Raw genomic sequence first — 26,590 nt, forward strand, 5'->3', positions numbered from 1 at the left:
GAGTGATTATAATACAATCGCTAAATCAACCTTTTATTCCATGCATTACCACATATAAAGTAACACATAATACTGGTTTGACAGCAGACATTTTTAAATCTGTGAACATGATTTGAAGAAACCTAGTACTTGCAATTGTATCTGATTAATCTCTGAGTCAAATCCTACAATCCTTAGCTAAAATTTGAAACTCCAACTAAATTCGACACTGACTCCCATGGACATTTTGACTTGTAATTATTGCAAGATTTGGCCTTATCTGAATTAAACTAATATATTGACTTTCTCTGTGTAATTTTAACGATTTGATTATCTAGCCTGGGTCTGAAGTGTAAATAAAATCTCTTTGGGATCTATATCTTCCTGAATGCATTTCTGTAATATTTCCTTATATGATCATGAAAATTAGGCATTATCACAGACGGTGGTTGCATCTTTTGGGGCTCTTTAGTTAAAATTAATCAGTTTATTACAAATATAAATATTTGTATAGAACGATTATGACATCTATTTCACTAAAGTGACACTTTCTTTCTCCTTCATCCTTCTCCCTCCACCCCCTACTGACAATCAGAGTGAAATAAATGTTTCATTTCTTAGTAGTGTGTTTATTACCATATACTTATGCTAGGGTCTCAAAAATATCATCTGGATACAAAAGAAACCCTGTAAATATGCTGTCATCTTCAGCACTGACATAGATCCCATTCCAATCCCGTCCAACCTCCAGCCAAACCTGATCCCCTGCATTTAATTTCAAAATGATCAGGAAAGAAGCCTGGTCTATCTCTTGACCATAAAGTGTTTCACGGGTTTTGACTATCTTCTTGTTTTGTGCCACAATGCTGATTCGAGCAGGCCGCCCTCTGATCGTCATGTGATAAGCAAAGACATACGCTCCAGGAATGCTGCAATTGAATTTGCCTGTAGAAGGATTATAATCTTCCTGATCATTGTACAAAATCTTGTCAAATTTAATAGGGATATTTGGTGGAGGGAAAGGCTTTGACAAGCCAGCACTGAAAGCTGATCTTCGGACTTTTGAGTTATCACCCTTGGATCCTTTGATACCTCTGGAGCCTTTCTTTCCACTAGCTCCTCGGGCCCCTTTACTACCAGGATTTCCCTTGGGCCCAAGAGGTCCCATCACACCAGCTGGTCCCAAGTCCCCTTTTTCACCCTTACTGCCTGGCTCACCCTTTTCTCCCTGTTTTCCATTCATCCCAGGAATACCCTCAACTCCAGTGTCTCCTTTGCTGCCTTTTTCCCCTTTTATTCCACCTTCCCCTTTTTCCCCTCTCTCTCCTCTCTCCCCTGGCACCCCACAATGCCCCTTTTCCCCTAGGTCTCCCTTTTCCCCTTTATCTCCATTTTCCCCATCTAGCCCCTGTAAGCCCAGCTCTCCCTTGTCTCCCTTCTCTCCTTTGGTCCCATTCTCACAAGTGTCCCCCTTCACACCCTTCTGTCCCTTCATTCCAGGAAGGCCAGAGTTTCCTTTGTCTCCTTTAACTCCAGCTTCACCTAGAAAAAAAAAAGATAGAAATAAAGAGTCACAAGAAAGAATAAAAACCATGCAGCACTACTAACCTTGGGCTGGTCACTGTGCTAGGTAGGGAGTAGCAGAAGCAGATGTAAATGCCAGGTGATTGGGACTAAAAAGAAGACTGCATGTTCCATTCTCAAAGTTTTCTCTCTGCTTTCCTCTGGAGCGGAGTGAGTGAGTGGAGGGAGTAATTTGCATTGTGAGTGAAGGGGGAAGTGGATTTGGGAGAGGGGAGTCATTATGGGCTGAGTGGATTTAATAGGAACAAGTGGAACTGAGGCAAGAGGAGACAGATGTTGAGAAGAGAGGTTAGAAAAGGGAAGAAGGAGGAGGAGTAAAGGGCTAAGAAGGCTTGGGAAGGAGATTAGAAAACAAGAGAGAATAGAAATAAAATACGAGGACAGAGAGAGAGACTGGGAACGTGAAGAAGACCAAAGAGAATGCAACACTGGGTATGTAGGGAGGAAGCTGGCTTGATGGAAAAAAGAGAAGTAATGACATTAAAAACAGTTCCAAGGTATATGGCAAGAAAGAGAATGTGGAATCAAAGAAGAAAAAAAGGCAGAAATTGTAAGTCAGTTTTTTAAATGCATTTACCATAAAGTTGAGGGGCAACATACAATTGAAAACACTAAATCAACCATATTAAAAGCAATTGATAAAATACATGTATTCTATATAGGGCAAGATTATCCAATGCCATCTATATGCTGGTGTGATCTGGCCTTAAAGCCATCTTAACCAAAGGAAGATTGCCCCAGTGTGAGGGTCATCCTCTGGTGGCATAGTGCTAGTGTAGCAACTCCTACACCACACACTCTCCTGGCTGCCAAGGCAGCAGAGAACAAAGGTTGTGGTTTCAAGAAAGCAGGTGGTCAGGACAACTTTACACTATGCTGATCCTTGGATTGTACCCCAAGACTCCTCTAATGCACCCGAAGATTCCTCTAATGGAGCCCACAGATGACACGCGAGCAGAGTTTTAAACCACTTTTGCACACACATCCCTGTGCATTCTGTGCCATTGGGTTGCACCAGAAGATCTAATCTGTCTCTGATGAGATTTTTCCCACTATCTAAATATGGCTGAAAATATCACTGCCAGGTGTGAATTTTATCTCCAGCTCATAAAGTTACTTTTCACTGAAGAATAACTTTTCTTGCTTTCAGAATGCAACAGATTGCAACAAATCCCATCTCCAATACATTTTCCAGGTGGAATATACTCCCCTACAGGAACTCTCTCTCTCTCTCTCTCAAACACACACACACACACACACACACACAGTCTCTCCCTTCCCCCGCCCCCGCCCACTCCAAAAATTATTAGTTTGGTTGGTTGCTCAAAGATATTGCCTGGATGGTTTGCATCTGTCAGTTGGGCCCTGTTTCTATCATACACTAGGACAAGCTAAAGTTTATAGTATCTACGCACTTCAAATTAAATGATTGAAACTGCACCATAGGTAGACAGAAAGATAGACAGATAAATAACATAATTCAGTATGTAGACTGTGATCTAAATACTGAAGTCCGCATTCAGTTCTTACTCACGCACAGCTCCCACGGACTGTAGTGAGTTTTTCCTGAATGTGGACTGAAGTCCAGATTGGGAAAAAACAGATTAAATATTAGAAAACCAGATTAAAGAGGAAGAGAGATCAATGTTCTTGAGTACTCTGGTGTAGCCTTACGTACCTTGTTCTCCAGGTTTACCCGGATACCCTGCAATTCCATTTGTTCCTTGGTCACCATGTTCTCCTTTATCTCCTAAGACATTGTTACCATTAATATGCTGCTAGGTATATTATTTGCAGCAAAATATTCTTTATGCAGCATGGGGCTTACATCATTTGTGTGTCTGTCACTCTCTCTTCTGTAGTAAAAATTAACTTAAAAAATGACAGTCCTAAGAAGGTTCTTTGGGACTCCTTACCTGAAAACTCCAAAACACCAGCACCCATCAAACTACCCATCACGTTGTACTTACGTAGTTATCTGATCCATCTTAATGCCTAAGAAATAAGTAACTGTATAAAATCAGTAATGTTGGATAGGGAGGGCATTTACTGTCATTTAATGGCCCAATAGAGAAGCTGATAGCCACTAGACTCAGTATTGTCATTCTAGTTTGACAGCCCTAGAAAGCATTAGGCAAGAGGGGACATCGTAGCAGAGGACATCAGTTGAATCATACTCTGATGTCATTTTTTCCCCCTGTTAAAATGTTCAAGTGTATTCAGTACTTATTGGCTTTAGCAAAGTATGATGCATGCATATGCTGTGCAAGCAACCACTTATAGCTCTGCCAATACAATTCAGTCCACATGCGCTATTCTAGTACACTAAACCCTTTGGACAGAAACAGGCAATTGAGCTGAATTGTGTCCAGTATGTGGTAGTTTAGTGACATGCAAAGTGAGAACTCTGCGATGACCATCAAACTCATTTTCACTTGAGATTTGAACACAGGTTTCCGGGGCAAATGATTAATAGAACCAATAACCACACAGACAACCTCTTCATCAGAGGATGGCTTAGAAGAGGATAAACAACTTGACTGGGTATCTGTGGTTATTGCAAATATTCCGAATGGGGTCATGCTTGACTTTGTTCTCACTTTTGTATTGCACACAACTCTCTAAGTTTGTTTCATCTACAGCAACAATCCCTGGGACAAGTGATTATTCAAGTGTAGGTGCTAAGTGTTTAGGGATACTGAAAATCACACAGGTGCAAACAGAGAAGCATCGCTCTAAATAACAGTTAGTTTAGTGGACCAACTTTTTAAACATTTTAAAAATATGTTTTCTCCATGAGCAAGAAACTTCTAGGCCGTACTTAGAGTGATACATAATAGCAAATTGACCACTGAGGGCCTGGTCCAAAGAATATTAAAGTGAATGGGAGTCTTTGCATGAAGTTACAGCTAATGAACTACATTCTACTCTCTTGCTGGGTGCAGTCAATTTGGTCTGAGAGATTTAACTTTTAAAAGCTGCCTCTATGTCTGCCTGTTGCTTTCATGAAGATCTTTACTACACATGGGCCTGATTCAAAGCCTACTGAGGTAGAACTCCAATGAACTTTGGATCAGGCTTTTGTGAATATCCATTTTTATTTTGTGCTGTTATAAGCTATTAATTTTCAGTATTACAGGCCATGGGAATTACAAGGTATCAATTTATACCAAGACATTTCAATTGCTTTAGAAAATAATTTCTCCTACAATTTTGCTATATTGGACTGAAAAACATATGAGCAAAAAAAAAAATCACATGTGCTTTTGAAATGAGCAGCTACTGTTCCTCACCCTTGTCTCCTTTGAAGCCCTTTGGACCTTGAAGTCCAGGAATTCCTGGTAGGCCCTGAGGGCCAGCATCTCCCAGCTCTCCTTTAGGACCTGGAAAATGAGCATTTGAAAATTCATTAGACAAAGGAACTCTATCTTCATAGTATCTGAAAAGAATGAACTTTATAAAGTGATCTATGAATGTTAGTTAGGTAATAAGCCACAAATGATGGGGGGTGCCACATACTGATGGGTGTTTTGTGAAAACAGCAAAGAACTGAGTATTTTCCTTTGCACCATGGGAGTGATACAAAAGAAGCAGAGCAGGGCTCAGGACTGAGTCATATTTCCTTCACAGATGAAAAACACTGCAATTGTTCAAAGCCAATTAGGGACTTTAGACATACAGCTGAAATTAATGGGAACTGTGTGGCTAAACGCTCTCGTCAGCTATGAAAATCCCAATTTATATTTCCTGCTATATCTATTGACTGGTTCATGGACCTTTGTCTTTCACCTGGTGCATAAATCCCCATGCCATCTTTAAGACCTTATTTTTTGAGTTTGGAGGTCTCTTAGCTAGAAAAAGCTGAAAAATAGCTTCCAACTGCTATACAGCTATAGAAGCCCAAACGCGTAGATTACATCCTAATTTGGGTGTCCAGTATTTAAATGCACCTGAAGACATCCTATATCTAATTAACTCCACCCTTTCTTTTTTTTTTTAAACTGCAAATTCAAGTATGGTTATCGGGCAGATCAGATCCACACATTGTCAGAAACATTAGAAAGACAAGCAAGCAAGATACTCAGTGGTTTAATTTTACAATAAGCTTTAAAAACTTGGGCTAGCTCATGCACATCTGGCCCTGTTCATTGTCACAATACAAACAACTTGACATGAGCTCTTCTTCCATCAGTCCTCGGGAGATGTATGCATAGAACTCCCTCTATAGCTAATACAATCTTGTCCCTTATTAACAATGGGAGACTAGAGTCCCTTGAATACAGTATATTTAAAAAGGCATGATTCTACCACCCTTACTCAGATGAAAAGTATCTCTCTTCAAAAGTAGTGCTATTAAAATAAATGTGAATATTTCAGATTAAGGTCCTGCTCAATGCACAGGTGTCAGAGTCAGGCCCTATCTGGGTGTGTATTTTAATAATAAAAAGTGAGGTTACATAATATACAATATATTGGGTTACAAAATATATAGCTCTTATAAAATATTTATAGGGTACTTATAGAGACTCTGTTGAGCAAATTAATCATATTTAAAATGTGGCGCCTTTATTGTCTTTTGCATTTAACTTTCCTGTTTCCAATAAAAGGTCAGGGATTTTATTATTAATTATTATATAACCCTGTAGAAAAACACAAAACTACTTGCAGGTAGCTTGAAGGGTCACAAAACCATGCTAAAAGGAATATGTAAAACAATCTGCAACTACTAGAAGACTGTAAACACAAAAGTGCAGGGAGAGGAAATGTCTGTGGGGTTCCATGAGAATATGACAAGGACTAAAGGGATCAACATGAGCAAAGGGAACTTCAGACTGAATATCAGGAACATTTTCCTGGCTACTAAATCATATTTTCCTGTAGAGTAGTCTCCTAAGAGGTGGTAAAAGTCTCACTGCTTGGCAGATGTAAAGTCAGACTGCAGACACCATGGAAGAAAATATTGCATCGGCTAGTGGAGGGATTGGGTAGACTATCAGGTTTTATATCTTTAAAATCTATGCTCTAAGAGTCTGACAAACCAGGGAAATAAGGAAAATTAAAATTGGGGGGAAGGTTAAAGCTTTTTGGGGTTATCTGTCCTTCTCCGAATGGCCACTCTTTCTCTTTTCAAATCCCAGGTACAACTCCATTGTAAAGCAATAAAGATGATGTAAGTACAACCGTCTTAGTGCACTTTTTGTATAGTCTGTCTGTTATCGATTGTAAGCTACCCTCAGTGCAAGGACATTGTTTTCTTCTGTGGGTTGCCTGGTGCCCAGTTGCTCTATTAACACTCAGTTAAAGAAAATAATAGAACATATTAATCATACCCTTCTCTCTGTAACAACATCATATATGAAGTGTAATATTGCACAGTTTTCTGGGATTTCTAAAATACAAAGGGAGAGAGAGGCTGAGGAATACGGAGTATTGTCCAGGAGTTTGTGTGCAACAGTAACTCTGATTCTCCTTAGATTTGAGTGCAAACCTGAGACCTTGTAGGTCCTCTATATGCAGAACACTGATTTTAACTGGAGTTCCATATGTGAGGGACTTACAGAGCTGGGCCCTAGGTTACCATTGTTTTAATGTAGCATTTAAGAATAATTAGATTTTTATCTGATATTATATGTAATACGAATCCATTACGGCCAGTCCTCAGCTGGTATAAATCACCATAGCATGATGTTCCAGCCTGCATGAGAATTTATTCAAGAATTAATAAAACTGGAGAATGATTGCCACTTTCTACTTAGTTCATATGCTACAGCTGACACTGCTTCTTGAGAAATGAATAATGATAATAATTGCTTTCCCCTACCTGGCAGTCCATGCTCTCCTGGTTCCCCTTTCTGACCTGACACAGGGGTACAGCAATCACAGCAATTAAAAAAGAAATCAGCTGTGTCAAGAGTAAAATTTTCAAAAGGAAACAGAGTGGTGGCCGTTCTGAAGGCCGGGTTCAGCGAGGATAACTCCACTGGCATTTCGCTTGTTTCCGATATTTCTGTGAACGGACTTTCTTCAGAGGGTGGCACAATGGATGTATCCAAGCCATCAGTGACCTCCATCTCTGGAGCCTTTATCTGAGTAAACTTTTCAGCCAGGGCAGCTTTCGCCTCTGTGCGTACAGCAGCAGCAATAAGTATAATGAAGGTGGCGCTCTGCCAAGGTAAACGCCACATTTTTGTAGCTGAAAGAAAAGATTAATGCAATTATAAAGCATTGCAGCAGGTTTCTGGTATTAGCAATTTTCCTGTAAGGTTCACTTGTTTTGCATCCTTTATTGCTTTTCCTGCACTTCTCACCGTTAGCCTTTTCTTTTTAAATCCAAGAGAAGCAGCTTAACGTATGAACAGCAAAGAGTAAAAATGCAAAAGTACAATTTTTATCAGTAAAGCAGGTTTCTTTATTAAAAACAGCTCACAGCTCTGATCTTGTCAGTTGATCTATGAGGAGAGGCCCTTGTGTCTGTACAGAGCCCCATTGATTTCAGTGGGGGCCCTATGCAGCTACAGTGGCCCTCTACCTAGGCCAATTTCTCAGATTGGCATTGAGTGACGTGTGGAAAGCAAAAGAAGTTAAGAGTTCCTGCTGTGCAACCCCGCATTTTATAATGAGTAGGTATGTTCCTGTTGTAAAGAGACACAAAAAGACAGTACTGCTAGCTGCCCAGCTCTTGGCAATAGTTCCAGAAAACTCAGAGGTTTCAAGTGGGACACACCGGGAGAAGGTAGGCTTTGCCCTAATGCAAGAATTACATTTGTAACACATGAAGAAAGCATAAATGCCACAAAGTTAGAGAGGGAAATCTTTGATGTCCTGTTAGACACTTTCTATGCCTCTCTAATTTGAAAAGAAAGTTTACAGAAGGTTTTTACATCTCATTATTTTTCTGCTTAGCAACCTAACTGAAGCAATTAGAACACAGTGAAACATCAGTAATTTGAAACTAGCAAAACCAGTCCTTTCTGCTTGAAATCTAGAGTGGTCACACTAACAAAGTTAATGTTGCTTCAAAAGATTCTTCCAGAATGAGATATTCTATATTTAAAATGAGGAATATTGTCTGTGGATAGCACGTACCAGTAGCAACTCCACACCAGATGTCAAGTGGCATAAAGCTGGCGTAATGCAGTACAGAACCAGGTCCTCTAAGTGTGACCATGGCTACCAGTGTTGCCAACTCTGACAACATTCAGCACCTGTCATAGAATCCCAGTTCCTGGTATCAAGAGATAGCATGAGAATGTTGGCTTTTTAAGTATGTTTTCTAGCCCTTGTTGTGGAGAAAAGCCTGTAGGCAAGAATGAGTTGGTAGTAATGGTTTCAGGGCAAGAAGCTGAAGCCTGGCAGATATTTCATCACAGCTGGAGGTAGCTGGGCCCCAGCTCCCTGTAAAGGAAAGAGAGAGATGCTGGCAGAGCTAGGGAGCTGCAAGAGGAGAGGAGGAAATATATGCAAAAGCTCAAGTAGATCTGAAATTGTGACTTACCCCTGAAATGCTGACTCTCCTAGATGAATAAATATATTTTACTCTTTTAACTCCAATTGCAAACAGTTTTTGGCTTGAATAAGTTTACCATTAAAGCCATTGCATTCATGGAGGCTTCTGTATCTCCGCAGGTTGCTGGATAAAACAGCCTCCTTCAGATAACCAAAATGAGAAAGACAAATGGAGAAAGAAGCGGACACGCAAGAACTCTGCTTTTGTGTTATCTGCACACTTTGGACCAATTCTCTTCCCAATTATACTAGTGTCCCAATGACTTCAATGTGGGTTACATAAGCATACACAAGAGCAGAAATTGCCTCTTGGCTTTTTGTCTGCAGAAGATAAATCCACATATTTACAAAGGACTCATGGGTACTCCCTTCCTCCAAACATCAAGTCTGATTCTGCAAAACACCATCATTTGAGTTGGGACTGTTCCAGTTGAATTCCCTGGGATTCCAATAGGACTATTCTTGTCAATGGGGGTTTTCAAGATCTAACCCATAAACCCCTTTCCAAGTGGAGCGAAACAATGAGCTTAACCCCCAATTCTCTCTGCAGCTTTTCCTGGATGTAATAACGCCACAATATGTCTTATAAAGCTTGAGAAACATCTGGTGCAAGGGATGGACAATCAAGACCATGCAGGATGGCTCCAAGAATACAGAAAAGCCAGATTCTGAAATGTGTGATGTACTGAAATGATTAGAGAGAATTCAGTAATGACTTCAGAGTCAAGAACAATTACCCACTTTGAAAGGCTTTGCTTTAAAGGAATAAGTGGAAACAAAATTACACCCTAAGTATTTCAAGCTGTCTGAAGTAAATATTTCAAAAAAGGTAAGATTTTCCAATTACATAATCTATCTTGGTCTAAATTTTCATCTTTGTTTCCTTATCTTTCATACAGCTAATTGCTTAAACAAAGAAAGGGAGCCTAAATAGCAGGGTTGCAAACATTTTCAGAGTGTGGACCACATTTCAAAAGATGGATGGTCTTGTGGACTTCTGCTTTCCTTCCTTTCAACAATTGTGTTGACTACCTCACATCCAATTGGTTAATATGAAGACTATCTCCCCTCTTGCTAACTAATTTTATAACATTGCAGTGGCAACTACAGCAGTTCTTTACACTAAAAGCTAACACTAGGAAAGTGTTTACATATTTTTGCTGTCCTCAGTAACATAAGGAGTTGTGTCTACAGAAAATTCTGATGAAAACAAAATCAAAATTCCTTTTTGTCTAAATTTTCCATGGAAAATTATAATTTTCAGCAAATATTTGAAAACTGAATAGTTCAGCTGAAAACTAAAATATTTCAATATAAAAATGCTGTGTGGTACTTTATGGGAATTGTAGTTAAGGTGCCTCATGCTCCCATTCTCTTCTACAGGCTGGGCTCCCTGGTCAGACTACAATGCCCATGATTCACCCTCATGTCCCCCTCTGGGGAGTGGATGTTCTGCATCATAGGAGTACCTGTCAACAGTGCATCATAGGACCTGTTGTTCAACTGGAGAATCTGGCCCATACAGAACAATGGAGACACGAAACAACCGAACTATAATTGCCATAAAGCATGGCAGCAGCATCTCTAAATTTTGGTTTTCAGATAGACTCTTTCTATTTGTAGGTGTTTGGTATTTTTACAAAAAAAAATCCAGACAGCAGACACTTTTCATGAAAAAATTCATTTAATCAAAATCCCAATTTTCCATCAAAAAATAGTTTAGACAGAACGTTTTCAACCAGCCTTACTGTTTAGGTTGACAGGCTGTCTCACCCTTCCACTTGTTCTGTTTCTCTAGCTGCAAACCAGGAGAAGAACCAGCATCATGTATGCAGTTAGTGCCAGATCACCAGGCATCTGACAACAACCGTTTAGGAGCTTCTGGCCTATGTGATGCAATTCATGCAGAAACCCTAAACCAATTACATTTCAATATTATATTAAGGACAAGAAAGAGACTTTGGGTCTCGCTCTAAGGACTAGTGTGTAGCTGTACTGCCCCAGGAGCGGACAAGGAAGGAATTGTGAATTAGACTCCGTTCCTTCCTTGGTTCCTATTTGTTCCAGAATGGCAGTAATCTGTTGCTGGTTTAGGTGCGCTGGCTGGCATGTGGGCAGGTGGACATCAGAGCCAAAGCTCCACCCATGCCCCACTCTGCCTGCCCACCTGGTCTAGTGAAGGATTAATAGACACATTACCCTGTGTGTCACCGTCAGAGGTTTAGTAGGGAAGGATTCTTACTCCACCCTTACTTACCCGAGTGTTGTCTAAAAAGAGAAAACTGACTAGATAATGAAATGCTCAGAATGTTTATTTGGTGCAGTGAGTAAAATTCATATTGTCTGATCATGCAGCCATGGCTAGCGTGCATACCTCAAGGGGCAGTCACTGACTAACGTGTGAGTATGACCTGATCTGACAAGGTACCCTAAAACTCACATAACTTCAGCACAACTTGGGGCCACTCTTCACCTTACAGAAGGCGCTCTGCAGCTCCCGGCCCACAGTCACTCTTTCAAAACTTGCTCTGATCATCCCAGAGGAAATAACCTAGAACTGCAGAGCATAAGTACCTCTTAGTGCCCATCTAGTCACAATGCAGTGAGAGGCTTTTGAGCCAAGAGGCTGATAATAATATATTTACCTCAAAGCAGCAGGTTCAGCACCAGCCAAGAACAGAACAGAGAGAGACTGTTTCTAAGATGTTAGCAACAGATTAATGCAAGATGTGAAAGGTCATCAGCCTTTTCCTTTTTCAGGATATCTTTGCTACTTTATACTCTGAATGACTAAGAACAATCCATGGCTTTGTACAGAGCACTATAACTCAGGCAATTAGCAAAGTAATGGCTTGTGTGCTTCATTAGAGCAGAACGTCAATTTAAACACCCGGCAGGATGCTCTGGAAAACCCATAACTTACAAATGCTACAAATCTGCAACCAGAACTGCAAAACAATAGCATTTTACACTGTCAGGTTACTCCTAGGAGCTAGCAAGCAGAACACTACAGTAGTATCTGAATTGTCAGTTCATTTCTGTGCACATTATAGAATCATATATAAAACATGCAAAATAGTATCTGTAGGGTCTAGCTTCATCCCAAAAAAGTGAAGAAATACCACGTCATTTGGTGACAGTCTGTCTCTTAGGCATGTTCTATTGGGAACACAAAGGCTACAATGTACATAAAGCATAAAGCATTTATTTTAATTTTTAATTCCATGACTTTTTTTCAAGTTAGACATTGGACAATGTTTAATGTAGTTATTAAAACGCAAAGAGCAAGAGCTATTATAATAAAGATTAAAAACACCTAGCAGGAAATCCTGGTCCCCTGAAACTAGTGGCAAAACTCCCATTGATTTCAGTGGGGCAGGTTTTCACCCCGTAGCGTGTCGGAAGGTATATAAACCTTCATGCTTCAGGGCAAAGCCAACTTCTAAATATTGGACATTAGGAAGAAACTTTAACTTAGATGAGTTTTTTCCATAACTGCCTAAAGCAGAATTTCCTACATCTTCCTCTGAAGCAGCTGGTTCTGTCCACTGTCAGAGACAGGATACGGGGCTAGCTGGACCATGGGGCTGATCCACCTTGGCAATTTCTGCTTTCCTATAAAATGTCGGAAGTAGTTGAGTTTTATTTTTATTTCTTATTTAAAAATCTGAATGGCATGAAATATATTTAATTCATTGCCAAAATAGCTTAATTATTCCAAGTTGCTAAATTGTAGCCTAATTATCTTTAGGGAAAAAAAATATTTTTCAAATCAAAATCATTTGAGAGTTTGACAGGCACAAAGAGCTTCTGTGACTATTTCTAAACACAGAGATTCTGTACATTTAAGTGGCCAAATTCAAATGAATGGGTTTACATGATAGTATAACATAATAAAATGAATACAAATAAAATAAATTGCCTAGATGCTCTGAGCTTGTATATGTTTCAGCTAGTGGTGAATTTTAAAGTCCGAGTTTTACACTCTTGAAAATAGGGCTGATGATTAGACTGCTGAACCCTGTATTATAGTGGGCAAAGGTGTTACTAAAATAAAGACTTTAATATATGTAAATACATTTTAATAAATGTGAAATTGTTCGTTTTTCATTCTATTAGATTTCTTTCCAATTGCTCTAAAATTATTCACTCTAATATACTCACTTGATGTTTATAGTTCACAATAGACCCAAACTGAAAGCAATTATTCTTCGCTGTAATGATGTCAAGTTTAGTACATCTATTCTTTATTGGGTTTAAATGTCCATTAAATGTTAGCATATGTCTCACGGCTGTACACTCGTAATGCAACTGTGCTATTGTTTTTGTCCCTGAATAACTGAATTCAGATAGTCAAGATCACAACAGAAGTTTATCCACAACCAAAAGACTTTAAATAATGGGCAGATGGCTGTGTTTCTTTGCTGTTTGAATAACATTTTGCGCTTTTATTCTGGGGGTGGGGGAGTAGACCAGTCTTCTCACAGTTACACAGTCATTAAATACACTAAGATTTTTTGAGACAAATTATACCGACTGTACCTTTTAAACTCCACAATTTCATTGCAAAAGCCATACTGAAGATAAAGTGAAGCAATGTTTGTTATTGCCTACCTTATGAATGTTTCCTTTATCAGGAATACCCGCCCAGGATGGCACATTGGAAAAGCCAATCTTATTCTCAATCAGGCAGTAATCTGTTTTATTTCTTTAATTACTTTTATTGTAACCAATGAGATGGGGCACTGTGACAGAGAGGAAGTGGGATTGGTGAATTCTCCTCAAAGTAACTAGAATGACGCTGAAATTTGAGGAAATGCAAATGTTACCCGCAGGCTGGGACACTGCTCTTCAGCTGACCCTTTTCTGGCTGCTCTCCAGGCCCCCTACTACCAGCCTGCCGAGCATAAAGGATTCTCCTTGCACAGCAGTGCTTTTCGGTGATTTCAGAGGATGCTTGCACAATCCTTTGTGCTACTCCAGGCAGATAGGAATTTATGGCATGCTATTTGCTACACCCCAGGGTCAGATGAGAAGAGCAGAAGGGAAGAAATACTTTGAGATTGTTCATGATGAGCTGTGTGACAGATGCAACACCACTCCTCACTCAAGTCCCAGGTGAAAACCTGGCTGCATTGAAGTCAATGTGAATTTTATCATTCACTTCAGCGAGATGAGGATTTCATCCCCAGGATTTAACAGTCACTGAGATTTTCTAGTTAGGTATATGTAGGGTTTTGCAAATTAAGGGAATGGTCTTGTTTATCTTAACCGCACCATCTTTCAGTGTCTACAGGAAAGGTGAAGAAAGAAACTGTAGTGTGGATGTGGGTGTAAGAAAGCCAGTGAGAATAAGGCAGAAATCTCACATTTCCTAATGTGTTGGCAAGTCTGGGCTGGTGAAATGTGTCAGATTGACAGCTCTAGAGTATGAAGTACGCATCACAAAACAGGTGAGGCCCAGGTAGGTCTTTTTCCTAGTATCCAGTGGCTAACCCAGGAGGCTACTGAAATCATGAAACCTGGGTTCTATTCCTGACATTCCCACAGACTGGTTGTATGACCTTGAGCATGTCACTCCACCTCTTTGTGCATCAGTGTCCATAGACAGTAATTATACTTACCCTACTTTGTAAAGTGCTCTGAGATCTAGAGAGAAGTGTTCTATAAATGCTAACCAAGTTATGTGCTTTTGCCCTTAGCAAGAGGGATCACCTCTAGGGATGGAATGGTAGTATAGTTTTCACTCTTTGTCTCTTTCCTGTACATATACAAGCCAGAAATATATTTCCAACATCCAAATTGTGTAGAAGATCCATAGATAACTGTCATAAACAGGGCCTCTAAGTCTACTGTAATATTTAGAAAGCGTCATTTACAGCAGAAGCCACTTAAATGTTAATATTTGCCAATTGTCGTCATGTAGCAACTGCAAATATATTGTTAAGTATTTAGCAAAACTGTGTATCTCAGCTACCACTGTATACTCCCATTAGCAAACGGCAACTACTATAAATGCATTCACTTGAATACTTTTATGTTTGATTTTGGATAGATTCCAATTCCTGAAACTATTTGTTTTAGTTGAATTAGCTTGGATTTCTCATACAGTACTATCCTCAGAGGGTTTTTTTAAGATGGGGACTTGTGAGTTGTTTTTGTTTCTTTTGGTTTGCTTTGCTTTTTGCCTTTAATCACCTGAGCCTTCTGACTTTCATTCTGATAGAAGAAATTTCATTTGTTTCTTGGTACATGTTATGTTCCATCAGAATCATTTTACTTTGGAGCAGTTTGGAAAAATTTAACTTGTGTTTTTGTACTGGGATAAATTATTAGATACTTTTGGTCTAACAATGTATGGAAAATGTAATATGCAGTATATTCACTTTGGATTCCTTCTTGTACCCTCCTTAGTTTCTTCAGTTCTTATATTCACATATATTTCTACTTTCTCTCTGTAACCAATTTTCATCTATTTTTAGCAAAGTCAATGATTCTAATATAATCATTTTCCTGCTTAAGACTTTTTCATGATTTTCTCCAATAACACTTGTCAAGCTGACAAATAATAATACTAATTACAATAGCAATATATTTTATTGATTTAGGGCCCAATTTCTCTGTTGCAATAGGAATGGGATTGAATGTCAAGTCAAACTTGAGTGAAGTGTGTGGACAATATTTGATTGTAAAAATATGTATTTTTGGTCATGTCAGAACTCACATTTCTCCTTTATCATCAACTTCCAGGGCTCGAACCTGCTCCCTTTGTATTAGCTGAACATTTTGGCATTCACCAGGAGTAGGTTTGGGCCATCAATATTTGCAGAGAAAATTAGTTTTGAATTGGTTTAACGATGTTTAATTCCTTTTTGTTTTTCCCTCTCCAAACCCAATATGCTATTACAAAGAGTGGTTTCCCTTTCCCTTAACACATTTTGGTGCTCTCGTTGTTTTAAATTTTGGAAACTGCATAGTTCACCGATCATGTTTGTTCATTTTAAAAGGGAGCTAAAGGTGGTGCCTCATTGATATTATACAGCATTCTGCCTTTAAGTAAAGACAAGACAGACTTAGAGCAATGGAGGGTTCAGTGTGACTAGGCCAGGAGACTTGATGTTGGAAACAAACTCTGGCAGCAAGAATTGTTAGTTTCTCAGCAATGCTTTTAAACTGAAAAAGTCAGACTGATAAGAGGTGTAATTAACAGCCAGGATCCGAAAGGTTATTTCTTGTCTCATGATGTTTAGATTGCATGTGATTCACTGTTTTCCATAAATACACAACTAAAATTCATATAATTTTACATGCTAATTTTCGTATTTTATTTGAACGTTCTCACTTATCCTCATTGCCAAAGCCAAAAAGTCAGCTGCTGATCAGGCACCCGTTCTGAAAATAAAATGATGGCAGTGAGGAAAACCTCACCAGCATACAACAAATACAGGGCATGGAACACTGAATAATTGCCCTGTTCTGTTCAGTCCCTCTGATGCATCTGGTACTAGCCACAATCAGAAGACAGGATACTGGGCTAGATGGACCATTGATCTGACCAGTATAGCATTCTTATGTTCTTTTTACCCTTTGCAGCAGCTGATGCCTTTCATCATTGCTTCTAGCAAAGGAAATTAAGCAGCCAGAGCAACACACTCTTTCACAACTATTGTGCAAACCACGGGTCTAATTCTGTTATGCTTATTCACCCCGAGCATTACCAATCACTGGGGAAAATTCACCCTTCCCACATTAAAAATTGTGGGAGAATACTTTTTTACAAGTAAATTCTCATATGAATTCCCAAGTGAAGATTACTCCACGTTGTCCCATCAGACCAATCCCATGGGATCCATCCAGAAGCCCTCATCCCCTGCTTCTGCACCAGCTGTCCATTCCACAAACTTTCTAGCTGCATGGCTCTATTGGAGTCACTCTACACCAGGGCATAGTGTCTTCTGGGGATCCTCAGTGGAGCCATAGCCTTGAAATGTAATACCATTATCAGGTAAGATCTGCAGTACTGGCAGGGATGGCATGAGGATGTTCTGCCTACCCTCCAAGCCTGTGTGGTGTATTAAAAATTGTGTTAAAATTACAAGCTATCATTTTACGTTTAGAAGAGGTTTCCTAGTCCTGCTTACAGACTAGGAAGTTCAGTAGGGAAGTGTACAATCTGGGTTTTGTACAATCAGTCTGAAAAAAGCCAGCCTAGAGCAAGGCCAGTTTTATTATGGAAGTTGAGTTAGGGAGCAGCCTGTTTTGTCTCAATGTGTTGATGGGTGATGGTGTTTTTTTTTTGTGTGTAAGGATTCTGGATTCTAAGAAATAAATTAGTGTTATATTGCAACCTTCCAAAAATTGTAGCTTATGTTAACACCTGCCCCCTCCTTTCCCCAGTTCACATGGATAGGTCTCCAGGAGGTCTAGATGGTATGGTGCCAAAAAAGTGGCTGAGATCCACAACAGTGTGGAATGAGGTGATCTGCAATCTGGCCCACTGGTACAGCCCTGAAATAAAGAACTACTCAATATCAGTATGGCTGGTGGGATATTGTGTCTAAATTTTTATCTGTAGCATTAGCTCTTTGTATTTTTGTCCAGGGAGCATAGCAGGCTAACAGAGGGTATGTCTCCACAGCAAAGAAAATCCCGCAGCTGGCCCATGCCAGCTGACTCAAGCTGACAGGCTACTGGGGTGTTTCATTGCTGTGTAGACTTCCGGCTTGGGCTGGAACCCAGGCTCTAGGACCCGGCAGGGGTCCTCATCCTGGTGAAAATGAAACCAGAAATTAATTTCATTTACTGATTCCGCATTTACTGTGTTACAGTACATTGAAAATTCAGTTTGGCCATTGGACAAGAAAGAATGAGTTTGTTTCAGACCTTCTTAAAGTTAACAATCAATTCTCCTTTGATAAAAGCTTCTGGAACAGTAATCTTCCTCTATCTATTTGTAATTTAAACATTACCTTTTCTCTCCCCAACACTCACACTGTATGACTTTTAGCAATAGAAAAAGCGCAGCACGTTATTAAATATACCAGACCATATTGATTCATCAGTTTTTCAGATGATGTCTGAAAATCTTTGATGTCAAAAAGGAGTTTTGCTGTAAAATCCACTCTTAGCCCACACATCCTGACAATATCACAGAATAACCACCAGGAGTGACACTAAAAGTTAATGCTTACTAAGCTGAAAATAGGACTAAGATCCTCAACCCAACAAGGTCAGTTCATTTTTAATAGTATTGGTTTGTGTATCCATTAATCAGTCCCAATTCTGCATATTTTAAATTGAAATTCAAAATATTTAAAACCTGACGAGACAAAAGGTGTATGTGAACTGCAGACAAGCTGCATCATTTCACAGGGGATTAGACCTTCATAAAGGGATATATTCTGTTCTCAGTAACACTGTTGTAAATCCAGAATAACTCTGCTTAAGTGATTTTTGAAGGTAACTGATTTACACCAGTATAACGGAGCAAAATTTGGCCCAGAGTCTGCAACATTTTGTGATCTTTACATTCTACTTTTTTTGCTATTAAGTTTTTAGACTCTTGTCTGCTTACGGACAGCAGTGGACAGGAAGAGGATTGACAACATACTATGGGTCCGATCCTGCCAACTCTCACACGCCTCCTGAGAGTTGCTGAGCACGCTCAACTTTCATGGAAGCCAACAGGCAGGAAGACCTCAGCCCCTGACAGAATGAGATACAATGGTACCTGGAAAGTTTGTAATTTCTTGTTTTGCCAAGTATTTCTCATTAAGCACAATGATACATTTCCTGGATTAAGGAAGAAAATTACTTGTGTTAATACAGTCCCATTCTACAACTGGAAGCCAAATAAAATATAACAGATACAAAAAAAAATACAGTGTGGATACAAAAAGGGTAATAGGCACATGTAATTTGAAATGAAATTGTGTGCATTAGTTTAATCAACTGTATTACAATTACGAGTATTTGGGTCAAAACATTTAATTGTTTCTTGAATGCTGCCAAAGTTACTCATGTGTTTTAAATGTCTTGGAAAAGGCTAGGTTCAGCTGCTGACTCATTTCTTTCTGCTTCCTTTAAAAAAAAAATTACTTAGTTTAAATAACCTTACAGTGTCAGTGTCTAAAGGAAGGCAGGAGTTATAATTGTTTCTATTGTTTAACAGCTCAGCATTGTAACATCCTATGTATAATAGTGTGACAGTAAGCCCTTTCAGAACCTTTTATGTATTATTGGGAAGGGGCTGCACAGTACAATAGTCATAAGAGGTTGCTTTGTCTATTCCAGCCTGAGCTGCACCAGTTAATCTCTATTCTGTGAATTATCATGGACCATATCTTACAATCCTTATTCTTGCAAGCAGTCCCACTAATATCAATGGCTCAAACCAACACCTGGATTTTGGATGGGCTCTGATCCTCTAGATGTGGTCAGAGCATGACACAAAAGGCAAGATATCTTCCCCTGGTTTGATGATCATGCTGGGGCTGAGGCAGATGGGCATCCAGATGCTTAGAATGAGGCATTGTGTGCATGCCCAGAGGCAGAAACATAGGTGCTTAGGGAACTTTTACCACAACACCAAGTGAGTTCAGGTATCTACAGCATTATGCGGCAGATGAGCATGGGTTTTGAAGATCTCAGCAGTGCCTAAATCCGGGGTTTAGGCACCTAAATTCCTTTGTGGATGTGGGTCAGTGAGACTGCTTATATCAGTAGAAGATAGCAGCATCAGGCCTACACCGGAGAACTTGTGTAGCTCCCGACTGAACAGATGTGACATCAGGGAACGGCTATCAAATTGGTTGTAATAAAATCCTTATGTTGATTTCAAATCAGAACCTTCCAGAAGGAAAATAATTTATTCAACAGTGCAACTTTTTAAATCAAGATTATTGCCACTTACAATGCTACCTTTGTATTCACCAAAGCTACTCTTCCATGGTTTCCAGTTTAATGTCCTATTTATGAATGTTAAGGTTAGAGCATTATCTTTGCTACAAAGACAGTTTCAATTTCTTGTTGGTATTTGCTTAAATGACTTGAATGCTGTCTGTGTGGGAGCTGAAAGACTATTACCTGGTTCTGTGACAATTTCAGGTGCGTCGGTGAATGGGAGATTTTCTCAGTAAGTCGACTGCACATTACCAACAGCAACTGATATGATGCAAAACTCAGAATGTGTCTTTGTTTTCACGCTAAGCAGTAATTATTGAATTTTAGGCACAGTTTGGAGAGCACAGAGGCTGAGCATGTAAATTAATGTTTATCTTCATTTACATCACTTTCTTTATTAATATAATTTAGAATTCACATTTAACTTATATAAATGATGCATGCAGGCCATGAAATGCCTTAAAGTATATGCCCAAAGACATTGGTAGCATCATGCATTTCCACAGGGATAAGCTGAGATTTGTAAAGCTGACTAGGAGATTTAGGCACACAATTCCTATTTAAATGAGTGGTAGATTTGTGGCTAAATTGCCTATTCATCTTTGAAAAAATCTCAACCTATGCTTCTGTTTAATCACAAATATCCCAATGAAGAGACCTTTGTGAAGGAAACTAAAGCTACTGCAAAACAAGAAACAAATAACTTTTTCTTATTTTATCTAGTATGAAAAGAAATGGGTTTTTTTAGCTAGTTGTGTGGCTCAGTAAGAATTCAAGGCAGAACAAAAGAATTCAAACTACTGTTTATTTGCACAGCTAAATAAAGATCAAATAATGTACACAAGGTTATTCCTAAGTAACATTAAGAGCCACTCTGCATTACTTCCAGCCCCTAAGAGCTTTTGGTGCATCAGGAAATCAGGATCAGGTTAAAAGATTGTGACAGACCAATAAAAGCAAAGAAACACAAACCTAAAGGCAAAATCAGCTCTTTGCGAGCCCTAATACGCAAGCTGTCCACCTCGCTTGACTTTCAGATAGGAAGAGAGAAAGAGGGACATCCCTAGCAATTTCCAATTCTCCCTCTCCCTCCACCGGCAGATTTTTTTTCAGAGGTGTTTGGGGATGGTTGAACTTGAACAAAGTTTTCTGGATGCTCTTTCTTCCACTACAACTTCACATCTAACTCCTGTTAGTAGACTCATGGGGGTAACTGATGCCTTTCAGGCTGAAAAGAAAGGGCAGGACGTATGTTGCTGCCGGAGGCAGGGAACATAACTATCGGGGCTATTCACAGTACTAACCACTATGCCAAGGAGGAGCTGTTTGCAAGATCAGACCTATGGATGGCATTTTGAAACAGATTTGAACGGTTTGAATATATTTGGTATTAATGCCAGCAGCCAGATCACTAAAGGAGACACAGAAGGTTCCTCTAGAAGTGGTTTCACTTCTACTTGTTCCCTAAATGTAAAAAATGAAATTGGAAAATTTCATTTACAGGCACAAAGTCAGACAAAAAAAACTAGCACAAAAAATAGGAAAAAAAGCTGAATAACTGAACATCACAGAAAATAGGCTAGGATTTTTGTTAAAATGAATTAAACAAGAAGGTTGCTAAATGGACAAACATCAAGAAACAAGTAAATCCAGAAAGATAAAAAATTGAAAAGAAAATAGGCAATGAATTGAAATAACGAAAACAAAAAAAAGATGTTGAATGGAGAGCTGGGTGGTTAATTGTTTTCTGCAGAAAATTTTGAAATATTTTTATTTTTTTCAAAATTTCCCACAAAAATGTATTCATTTTTGACAGAAAACCCAATTTCAGTTTTCACAGACTGAAACATTTTCTGTTTTTCTGCCTTCCCCCCACACACACCTTTTCCTTTCACATACTCTTTTCCAGAGACAATGTCACAAAAAAGTTTTCTCTTTTACATTGAAAAACTAAAACATTTTGACAAAATGAAAATTTTCTGCTAAAATCTTTGATTAGAAAAAATACTCATTTGGACCAGCTCTCTGTGCACTCTTTCTCCCACTACCGTCCATATTATAGTATAGTATCTTTTAAGAATCTGATCCTAGATTCTGTGATTGTAAACGTCTTGGGGCAGGGACCAGTGCCTTTAAATTTCTGCAAAATGTCAGGACACATTTTGATGCTACATAAAGAATTCACAACAGTGATAATAATGCCCTTGCTGAGGTAGAAGAAAAAGAAATTACACCCATTTATAGATTCCATAAACAGAATTTGAAGTTAAATGAAATAGAGTGAAGTGTACAAATATGTAAATATTACAAACGAGCAATTTGTCTTTGTGATCTGAGTTGACACTGTCAATAATCAGCAGTTTATAATCACAGCATATGTGCCTTATCCTGCGAAGTGCTGGATGTCCCCTGATCCTATTTTTAAGTACTGCAGGAACCACATCTACAGTATTTTATATGATTTTGAAATTTTCTAGTCAGGGAATACCAGAAAACCTGAAAATACAGAATCAGTGGTTTCATCAGCTATCAGGCCATTTTGAGATGCATTCAAAATCTGGAGCCAAACTTTATCATCTTCATTAAGATGAATAAATATAGATCCAGAAACCTGACACACATTATATGCAGCTTGTTTGACAGGTCTTACACTGGACATTTGAAGAATTCTTTTACCATTGTGGAAAAGTGCACCCCTCAGTAATTTGCTGGAAACACTCATGTGGTAACTGAAAGAGTAGATACCTCCAGTGCTGGCTACAAACACACCTGACTCCACATTATATGCTTCATTTTCATTAAGGAAAATTTTATCAAATCTCACTGGAGACCCTGGTGGTGGGAAGCTATTTCTTTTTTGAAGACCAACAGAGAAAGCTGTGATGTCACTTTCTTTGCAATCTCCCTTCTGTCCTTTTTCTCCTTTTCGTCCTGGAAGTCCAGATGGCCCATGTTTTCCAGGATGACCCATTTTTCCATGAACCCCAGGATGTCCTTTAAGACCTGGAGCCCCCTGGACTCCTGGTGGCCCTGCATATCCCTTTGGCCCCCTCTTACCTGTTTGCCCTCTTTCTCCTCCATGCCCCTTTTCTCCAGGACTCCCACTCGGTCCAACATCACCTTTTGGACCCAATTTTCCATACTCCCCTTTGTCTCCTTTAAGTCCTTGAGGACCTCTAGAACCAGTACATCCAGCATCACCTTTATTGCTGTTTGGACAGGAAGAAGACCAACCTTGTTCTCCTTTCTGACCAGGAGGCCCTGGTTTACCTAGATCACCTTTGGATCCTTGATTACCCTTTTCTCCCTTTAGTCCTTGTTGTCCAGTTTCTCCCAAGGGCCCTTGTACTCCTTTTTTCTCTGGGTTACCTATAAAGAAAACAGTTGTATTTCAAATATTACCATCCTATATATGCTCTTTATCAAGTGTGAAATGTCCCAAACAAACATAAAATTCCATATCAGAATGTTCACTTGACATTTGCATTTTATAATGGTAATTCTAGACTATGTGATTATAAAAGCTAAGCTGTAAATTTCCTATGTGAAAAATTACCCATTTGATATATTTTACAATAGACAAATATTTAAAAGAATTAAAAGTCTTATCATCTCATGCTATTTGTCATTTGTACATTATCCCACCTTTTAAAAAAAATACAAAAAAAATTTCGTTGTCTCTTTCTATAAGTCTATGATATATAACTAAACTATTGTTTTATATAAAGTAAATAAGACTTTTAAAATGTTTAAGAAGCTTCATTTAAAATTAAATTAAAATGCAGAGCCCCCTGGACTGGTGGCCAGGACCCGGGCTGTGTGAGTGCCACTGAGAATCAGCTCGCGTGCCGCCTTTGGCCCACATGCCATAGGTTGCCTACCCCTGCTCTAGAGGCTTACACACATTAGTAGCTCTAAACATTACCTACTCATGGGATGACACATATGAGTAAATGTTTGTAAATTTTTAAAGCCTGGTCTTGCAAACATAGGCTCATCCTTGATTTTTCTTTTTAATACAACATTCGAAAAATGTGGTATATTGTGGTGACAAAAAAGTTACATTAACCAAGTTTTTTTAGAAAAAAAAATTATTTAGAAAAGAAATTACTGTTCATGTGGAGTAATCTTTAAATACAATTCCAAAAGGTTTCTTGTTGGCTGCAATAAGGATAAATCCTCTCATTTTTTATCCTATTGTAATTTGTTTATCAAGGGGAGAACAGAACCAGTACAAAAACTGCACTGATACAAAAGAATATGCCCCGATATTATCCTGTATTATGCCTAAAATTTTCTAAATTTACTTAATGGCACCTTAGTTGCTCCTAAATGTGGATTTATTACACGTGTTAAAGTGTAATTGCTAGAAAGATCCAAAAGCTACAATTTAGTAACTCCCTAAATGCTTGTTTACATGAAAGATTATAAACGCTTCATGATAGCCATTTCAGCCTATTGAATCAATAGCTCTAGTCTTGAAGAATCCCTAAATACATGTTTAAAGTATCAGTAAATTGTGTTTATTTATACATCAGATAGCAATGATTCCAAATGAACCATTATGACTCATCATGCTGAATCTCAAATACTTTAGAAAGGTTTGTACTTTTCTTAGCTACCATTAACAATGCTAGATGTGCTATAAACTACCATATGCGCACATACATGTGATCAGTGACACTATGAGTTGTGACACAAAAAAGCCAGTGCAATCAGGATGGTCCTCAGCTTGTCCGAAGGTGTCTATTCAGGTACAGCGAGAATAGCAAATTAGCTGCACATAACGTGATACAGTGGCTAGGCACAACAGGACAAGGCAGGTTTTGTTTTGTTTACATTCTGTAGTTTCATGCGCAGTCAGTGCATAAGCAAGCACAGAATCCAGATTTGTAGTTGCTGAGTATTATACTGATGCATCTGCTTTTACCTAGGAAATAATTTAGCTCATTTGAAAAATGTAGCTGACCAAAGGCATTAAGTGATAAAATTACCTGGATCCCCTTTTTCACCCCGTTCTCCCTTTTGTCCTTCAGGCACAGGACTGTCACAGAAGCACTGTTTTCCTGCTGCATTACTGTTTTCCTTTGGTGTATTAATGGAGAAAGAAGTAAAGTGATCATCAAATACAATGCTTTCATTAGCACCAAGTAATGGGATTAAGATGGTATTGTTTTCCTCCTCTCCTCTAGGATCAATTGTTACTGAAAAAGTGTTCTCAGTGTTTGTGTTGGTAAATACTTCTGAACTAACTGGTTGTTTAGGGCCAGTAGAAGTGGGCTTCAGCTCTTGAAGGTTAATGTTATTTTCCACTCCACCTGCCTCATTGTTAAAGAGAGAGGTTGCTGGGGGTGTTACAGCATGCTGGGAACTTACTTGAGTTCCAACATCTGCGACTGGATCGGTTTCATTTGTCCCCAGGTCTGGACCAGGGGGAACAGCAGATGCTTGTTTAGGATCTTCAGTTTCAGCAGCACCATTGAGGGCATCCATTGTGAATAACTGGTTGGGAGCTAGACTGAAGATAGTTGTAGATGCCACAGGACACCAGACACTGCACAGCAGAGCCTGTGTCAGGAGTGTAGAAATCATTCCGGCAATAGTCAGAAAGCACACTGTAAAATAAAAGTGACCAAACTATAGCCATGCTCTTATGAAAGACAGAGGTCTGAATAGATAACCCTGAACACTCACATTAATAGGAACATACAGTATTTAAAATGACAGTCTGAGTGTATTTCAGTGAAGTAATTTGCACTCTTGAGTGCACTCCTGAGTCCTGCCATAGGGCCCAGTTATGTAGGATTTCATTTAGGGGCATAAAATTTACATGTTTCTTATGTATTATAAGAAGACAAAAAGAGGGGGGACTTCTCTTTCACACATGCACACACACACACGTGTAATGTGAAGGGGACAGCTCAGAGAGGGAGAGGAGAGGGAAAGTGCTAGTGTAGTGTAATGGTATATGTCAGGGGTCCCCAACGCAGTGCCCGCAGGTGCCATTGAGCCCGCCGGGGCATCTAAGTGTGCCCGCGTACTGGCCAACCGACGAGCAACTGCTGAAATGCTGCCAACAAGCTGCGTCATCCAGAGGTGTCACCGCCCAAATGCCGCCGATTTTCAGTGGTATTTCAGCAGCTACACCTCTGGATGACGCTATTTGTCGGCGGTATTTCGGCAGCAACGCCTATTGACGTTGCCGCTTGTCGGCGGAATTTCGGCAGATATTCATCCGCCGCCACAGTCCTCTGTGACTCGTTGTCTGGCACCCGCCAGACGAAAAATGTTGGGGACCACAGCTATATGCGGTGGTCTTCACACAGCACTGATCTAACATGGCTAATACCCACAAAGGCAGGAAAGAGTGGCTTCAGACCACTGCTCCCCCCTATCCAGAAGCAGTGAATGTACCCAGGTAACATAAAGTGTCTTGGAGCTTCTTTCCAATTTTGGAGTTAGAATCTCTTCAGCTTCCTGGGAGCCTATGTGGGTAGATTCGGAATGGGGCCCATAGACCGCAACAGGTAACCAAGTCTCAAAATAAAAATATTTAGCGTTTACAAAGCATTTTCACTCAAAGATCTCAAAGTACTTCATAGACATTCACAAATTAAGC

General features: G+C 39.3%; 1 protein-coding gene across 1 annotated transcript; it reads right to left on the bottom strand.

Annotated features, from left to right (window-relative positions):
* OTOL1 (otolin 1) lies at positions 1-26,061 on the bottom strand. The gene is made up of 8 exons (XM_030575685.1): positions 26,013-26,061; positions 25,348-25,586; positions 24,966-25,056; positions 23,206-23,340; positions 7,385-7,756; positions 4,857-4,946; positions 3,242-3,313; positions 1-1,521 (listed from the first exon to the last, which is right to left on the bottom strand). The coding sequence occupies exons 1-8, from the start codon at positions 26,059-26,061 to the stop codon at positions 623-625; spliced, it is 1,947 nt and encodes a 648-aa protein (XP_030431545.1). The 3' UTR covers positions 1-622.
* Positions 26,062-26,590: the final 529 nt, after the last annotated feature.

The sequence above is a fragment of the Gopherus evgoodei genome, chromosome 9 (genome assembly GCF_007399415.2).
Source record: "Gopherus evgoodei ecotype Sinaloan lineage chromosome 9, rGopEvg1_v1.p, whole genome shotgun sequence".
Taxonomy (NCBI): domain Eukaryota; kingdom Metazoa; phylum Chordata; order Testudines; family Testudinidae; genus Gopherus; species Gopherus evgoodei.